This window comes from Nematolebias whitei, chromosome 16 (genome assembly GCF_014905685.2).
Source record: "Nematolebias whitei isolate Nwh7 chromosome 16, NemWhi1, whole genome shotgun sequence".
Classification (NCBI taxonomy): Eukaryota; Metazoa; Chordata; class Actinopteri; order Cyprinodontiformes; family Rivulidae; genus Nematolebias; species Nematolebias whitei.
In genome coordinates, this window is record NC_056513.1 from 1,752 (window position 1) to 8,956 (window position 7,205).

At 43.1% G+C, this 7,205-nt stretch overlaps 1 protein-coding gene across 1 annotated transcript; it reads left to right on the forward strand.

The window, feature by feature from the left end:
* Nucleotides 1-2,788: 2,788 nt before the first annotated feature.
* On the forward strand, nucleotides 2,789-3,509 carry LOC119422637 (REST corepressor 3; the record flags this gene model as incomplete). The annotated part of the gene is given in 1 exon segment (XM_037690022.1): nucleotides 2,789-3,509. A coding segment is annotated over 1 exon segment (369 nt), but the record flags the coding sequence as incomplete, so codon positions are not given.
* Between the last annotated feature and the right edge of the window lie 3,696 nt (nucleotides 3,510-7,205).

The following is a 7,205-nucleotide window of genomic DNA, read 5'->3' on the forward strand; positions in this document are numbered from 1 at the left end:
TCAACTCAAAAATGCCTTACAGAAAAAAACGTTTAATTTCACTAAAATACCTAAAACTGAAGTGAAACTGTGATCTCAAGTTTCTCCAGGGGGGGCAGTGTTTAGCTTTCTACCATCAGGAGTCTATGACGACTTCCTGTGACGTTCGGTTGACATCCTGTTTTTAGCCGCTTAGCTTAAAGTTAGCTTCGGCTAAACTCTGTTAAAATCAACATTTCTGAACGAATTTAAGCGTAAACGTGGCGTTGTTTCAACAAGCACGACTGTTATGCATGAACACGAGTTTTATGGGACATGTGGCAAGTTACATTTAGTGATTTTAAGCACAGCAAAGCTTTTGGTTCAACCAAGCTTTACATCCGACATGGAGGAAGTGACGTGACCCGTCACTCATCCGGTCGTTAGCTGTTAGCTTAAAATTAGCATCGCTAGCGTTGTTCAAAAACATCATTTAATGTCGGATTTTAAACTCTAACGTGGCGAAATTTCAACAATTATGCTTCGAAGACACGAAGCCTCGTATCAGAATCAACTTTAAAGCGTTTTTGAACTTTAAAAAGCAGATTTTAATTCCCTATGAAAACGAGTTTTCATTTCCGGGTCACGTGACTGAATCCGCCAATCACAAAGCAGCACGGGGGTGAGAGGAAATGACGTAGGCACGTCATTCACTTCTCAGCAAATCAGAGCGCTTCACAGCAGCTAATCCAACCAATCACGAACCGTTTTTCCAACTAGCATGTTACTGTTAGCCTGAAATAAGTCGACAACTTTTCGCCTTTCAAACTGTCAAAATGCACCAATTTCTGTTACAAGTGTCACGAATCAAGCTCTGAGCTGCACGGAGTCGACGCTCCGGTCTCAAAAACGTCTTTCTAGCTATTTAAACAACTCGTTCGATCTTTCTCAGAACCGAGCCGGAACCAGAACCGCGTCTGGACCGTCTTTAAACAGAATAAAGCGTTTCCACACAAACCCAGCTTTAGTTACACATAACAGGCGTACAATTTCAGCTTTAAAAAGACATATGACTCACAATTTCAGCTCCATAACATTGCCAGCGTACACATGCAGAGTCAAGCTCCAAGCGGCGCAGCTTCAGCTGCGTTCCAGCACAGCTGACAAACTGTTATTTTTCTTCATGCCAACACGTAAAATCAATCTTTACACGAATACACAGTCCATTTATGAACACGTCACGGGCCACCAATATATGGTACTAACGTACGGACGGGCCACCAATATTGTATAAACAGAATAAAGCGTTTTACAGCACACTGTTTATATTAATTTGGTAGAATACATGTAGTGACAAGATAATTAATTTTACAGGAAGTGAGAACAATATGGCGATTGTTTCCACTCTTCAGCAGAACAGCAGACATCAATGAAAACTGTACAATTATGATCAATTATCCACACGGCGGTGGATGAGCACTTTACACAGACATTTCTAAATTATCTGGAAGGATTTCTACTTGAGAGAAGAATTTAAAGATGGAAATGAAGTTTAAAGGGAGTAAAGTATGGATGAGGGAGAATGTGGTGTGTATGAGTGAAAAGTGTTGACAGGACGACACCCTCCATCCGACCCAGCTTTTCCTCGGTACGCTAAGTAGGAGACTTGACTCATTACCTCTCTGAAGATGACTCAGAAGAAACGAAGTCCAGTTACGCTACCTGTCCAGCGTCTCCATAGGATGGCTGTGACTCGGCCGAAGTGGTGACGGGGCTTCGTCAACAACAGTTCACCTCACCGGGTGGACTCCACATGAGTGGAGTCCTTCAGAAGTTCCACTCAGAGGAGGAAGATGTTATAATCCAAACTCCTAAGAGCCTTATCATGGCTGGACTTCTGTTCTCCCAAACGACTTCACAGAACTGCGAACATCTCAGAACTTCTCCGCGCCGCCGAACTGCTCAGACTCCGAGAGAACTAGGAAGTACCGGCATTTTAAAGAGCTCTATTCCCGGTTCATTTGGGCGTCCCTGATTGGTCCATATCAACCAGACAGGGGTGTGTTTTGTGATGTAAGAGGTTACTAGAAGTCAGAAAACAGCAAGAATTGTTATGGAACAGATTAAACTGTTCTCAGAGACAGAGAGAGTTTTGTTTTGGCGAGTTTTAGAAACAGGTGCCAACTCCTCCGTTGACGTCTGAGAGGATGTAAACAAGACAGTTGTTCCAACACATGTCTGCTTCGACTCCTGACCTTGGAAACGCACACTTGCTCATTCAAAGACAGAAATCAGAAAATGCATAAAAATCTGTAACAGACCTTAACATGAATTCTAACTCTGCATAAGCATTAAAAAATCATTACACTGTTTCACAGTTAATAAAATTGATTAGTTCACTGCAACATCTAAAATGGTTTGAACTAAGACACTTTGATTATCAACATTTGTAAAATAGTAATGATAATAAAAAGAGAGTGTTCTTTCACTTGATTTTCAAGAAGGAAAGCCTCAGGATGGGTGAACCTGTATTTCTGGATTCAAATCAATGAAATGACAGTTTCTGTCCCACAAGGTTCTTAAGGTCAAGGGTTTTGACCTTAGGCTTAGTTTTGACATCAGGTTAAGTTCACTACATAACTGTGGCCTCCTGAGCATGTTAGTTGAATTAATTCAACCTTTATTTAAACAGGTCTGACCTTCATGCTTCACCGGCCTGCGGGTCAGTTTCCACGTCTTTATTTTTTAGGATTGGTTTTTCCTTCCAGAAATGAGCTCCACATTGTGGATCATTTGTTTGAGTAACTCTGTCCCTGCCTTCTTTCCACAGGGTCAGGTTACCTCCTCGGGTGCATCTCCCGCTGCCTCTTCTTCTTCAGCTCATGTTCCTGTGACGTCCAACTCCTCCTCCCTCCACCAGCCCCCTCCCCTCCTGAGACCCTCTCTGCCAGCCACGCCCTCGCTCCATCGTCAGCCACCACCTCTTCAACAACAGGCCCGCTTCCTGCAGCCCCGTCCCACCCTGCAGCAGCCCCCGCCTCTCATTCGTCCATCTAATCCAATGCCTCCTCGCCTCAACCCCCGCCCTGCTCCCATGAACCTTGGCGGTAACCCTGGAGTCTTAGGCCCCAACTCCACTCAGCAGTCCTCTGGCCCGGCTGCTCACCAGTCGGACACAGCTTCTTCTTCTACCCACTGAGTGACGTCACATGGAGTTTATAAACTAAAGCTACTGCATTCACATTTTATGATAAAGTTTGACATTTTAATTTTTTAAACCTACAAATGTCAAAGGTTAGACAAAATGATATTCTTCATTTTTCATATTGTATATAGAAAGTGCTAAAAGTGAGCAGTTTTTTTTAACAGAAGCTTTTTTTCAGAAGTTGGAGTACAAGACACTCAGTTTTTGAATTTATAATAACAAAACACAAACTAAAATCAAACCTTGTTTTCAAGAAATCATCAAATGTATTGTGTGTGGTCTAGTCAAGTCAACTTTATTTATAGAGCACATTTAAAACAGAACCTGTTATCAAAGTGCTTAACAACAACAACAATCAATGAGTAAATTAAAGAGAGAGGAAAAAAAAATATATATATATACAATACACTAATGATAGGGTTACTAATGATAACTGAAGAATTAATAAAAAGCATTTAAAACATAGGGTCACAGATTAAAAAACACTGGATCAATTTACACTGTATGAAATGTCTGCAAGAACAGATGTGTTTTAAGCAGAGATTTGAAGTGAGGAAGGGAGGTGGCCTGCCTGACGTTGGGGGGCAGGTTGTTCCAGAGTTTGGGGCCCATGACTGAAAAAGCACTATCTCCTCTGAGCTTCAGTTTTGTTTTTGGAACAGCCAAAAGCAGCTGATCGGATGATCTCAGGGCCCGAGAGGGAACGTAAGGTTCCAGAAGCTCAGAGAGGTAAAGGGGTGCGAGGCCATTTAAGCATTTGAAGGTCAACAGACGAATTTTAAAGACTATCCTCGTACGAACAGGGAGCCAGTGAAGGGAGGACAGAACTGGAGTAATATGTTCAGACCTACGAGTTCCGGTTAAAAGTCTAGGCATGGGCCGCTGTGAGATTCTGACATATAACTTTGGGAAACAAATACCACAATTTCACTGTTTCACTCTGTTAAAACCAAAACTGAACATTGTAGCACATGTATTCTTTGTGGAATTATTTAAAGCAAAAATGCAGTCGTTGCTTTTTCTGCCTAAATATTAACACATATTTATTAGGGATTATCATATATGTTTAATAGTAATATTACTGAAGATAATACACTGCCTGGTCAAAAAAAGTAGCCACCAAAAAAAGTCACACACTAGTATTTCGTTGGACCGCCTTTAGCTTTAATTACGGCATGCATTCACTGTGGCATTGTTTCAGTAAGCTTCTGCAATGCCACAAGATCAATTTCCATCCAGTGTTGCATTAATTTTTCACCAAGATCTTGCATTGATGACTAGGCACTAGGTATGATGGGTGCATCTCTTCATCTGCCCCTCTTCTTGCCCTGATGCACCCATCACTCTGGGACAGGGTAATTTCAAGGATTCAAGGTTCTTCATTTGTCATTCGCACTCCATGTGGTGCATATGGTGGAATGAAATTATGTACAAAGAGTCCCAGTTACATCCAACAATAAAATGTAAAAGAAAAACAATGATAACATCTAAGATATGAACCAAGAAAAACACCAACTAAATATACACTAAGCACTAATAGCATAAAAATATTACATCGAACAGCAGCACAAACATGAGTCTGTGTGAGCAGATGAGTACGCATAAACACAGCAACATGAATCTGATCAGCAGCAACATGAAACAGATCAGCAGCAACATGAAACAGATCAGCAACAACATGAAACAGATCAGCAGCAACATGAAACAGATCAGCAGCAACATGATGTGATTTTTCACAGTGATTCTTCTGGTTAGAGATTCATGAGTCTAACAACCTCAGGGTAGAAGCTGTTCCTCAGTCTAGTGGTTCTACACTTAATGCTCCTCAACCTCCTTCCTGAGGGGAGTGGGGCAAAAAGTGTGTGTGCTGGATGAGTGTGGTCCTTCATGATGCAGGTGGCCCTCTTCCTGCATCTGGAGGTGTAGATGTCTGTGATGGTGGGGAGACTGACTCCAACATCTTCTGTGCAGCCTTCACCACTCTCTGCAAAGCTTTTCTTTCTGCAGCTGTGCAGCCTCCGTGCCACACGTTGATGCTGGAGCACAGGATGCTCTCCACTGCACACCTGTAGAAGGAGGTGAGGACTGAGCTTCCAGACCAGCTCATCTCAGCCGTCTGAGGAAGTAGAGTCTTTGATGAGCTTTCTTGATCAGGCTGGTGGTGGTGTTGCCCCAGTTTAGGTTGTTGTTCAGGTGCACACCCAAGTGCTTGTAGCTGTAGACCACTTCCACCGCAGATCCTCTTATGTTCGGGGGGGTGTAGGTGTTTTTGTTCCTTCTGAAGTCCACAACCATCTCCTTTCACTTCTTCACATTGATGTGAACGTTATTCTCTTTGCACCAGCTCTCCAGGTGTTCCACCTCCTGCCTGTAGCTGGACTCATCATTGTTTGTGATGCATCCCACCACCGCTGTATCATCTGCAAACTTTACAATATGACAGCCTGGGTGGATAGGCGCACAATCATACGTGAACAGAGTAAACATGAGAGGGCTCAGCATACATCCCTGATTAGAGCCACTGCTGAGGGTTATCGTGGAGGAGGAGAAGTTGTGGATCCTCACTGACTGAGGTCTGTTTAAGAATTCTAGTACTCAGTTGCAAATGGAGGGGCTTAGTCCTAATGTGATTAGTTTGTCCATCAGTGTTTGAGGAATCATGGTGTTGAAGGCGGATGTGAAGTCCACAAAGAGCATACAGACATACAAGTATTTCTGCTCCAGGTGGTTGAGTGCAGTGTGGACCACAGAGGAGATGGCATCCTCTGTTGATCAGTTCTCGCGGTATGCGTACTGATGAGGGTCCTCATTGATGTTGATGGTTGTTTTGATGTGGGTCATGACCAGTTTTTCGAAGCATTTAGCGACCGTCGAGGTGAGGGCCACTGGCCGATAGTCATTCAGACCAGTCACTGTAGAGCTCTTTGGGACTGGGATGATGGTGGCAGTCTTCTGGCAGGTGGGAACTGTTGCCAGGGTGAGTGAGGTATTAAAGATGTCTACCAGCACCTCGCAGAGCTGATTGGCACATTCTTTCAACACTTTCCTGTGGGTGTTGTCTGGGTCAGTTGCTTTGTGAGTGTTAATCCTCCTGAAAGTACTCCTTACTTCTGCTGTCACGCTGAAAAGCTCTTCATCCGGTGGTGAGGTGAGTCTGGTGCTGGGTGGTTTGTTCGTGTTTTCAAAGCATGCGTAGAACTTGCTGAGGGCATCCTTACAAAACAACAGCTGGAAACGGTAATCCATGCCTTCGTCACCTCTCGGCTGGATTACTGTAACGCTCTTTACCTTGGAGTCAGCCAGTCCTCCCTCAGACGCCTCCTGTTGGTCCAGAACGCTGCTGCTCGGCTTCTAACTGGAGTTCAAAAAAGGGAGCACATCACCCCCACTCTGGCTTCACTCCACTGGCTGCCCGTTCATTTTAGAGTTCATTTTAAGATTATTTTATTTGTTTTTAAAAGTTTAAATGGTCTTGCTCCATCCTACCTCTCTGAGCTGCTTCACCCATACTCTCCTGCTCGGTGCCTCAGGTCAGCTAATCGGCTGCTCCTGGAGGTGCCGAGATCTAAGCGGAGGCTCAGAGGGGACAGAGCTTTTTCTGTTGCTGCTCCAAGACTGTGGAGCGATCTCCCTCTTCCCATCAGACGAGCCCCTTCACTGTCCAGTTTTAAAACTCTTTTAAAAACACATTTTTACTCCCTGGCTTTTAGCACACACTGAATTCTGCTCTGTACAGTTTTTATTATTTTTTATGGATCTTAATGTTTTAACAACTGTTTTTTTGTGTTTAAATGTTCTTGATTTTATGTGTACAGCACTTTGTGGCAGCTGTGGTTGTTATAAAGGGCTTTATAAATAAAGTGTTATTGTTATTATATTGTTTAACTTGTTTCTTCATACATTGTTTTTAACATTTAGGAACTTTTGTGTGACATGTTTTTATCTTTTTATCTGTTGCTGCTGTTACTCTTGAATTCCCCATCCATGGGACAATAAAGGCTGTTTCTATTCTATTCTATTCTGTTCTGTTCTATTCTATTCG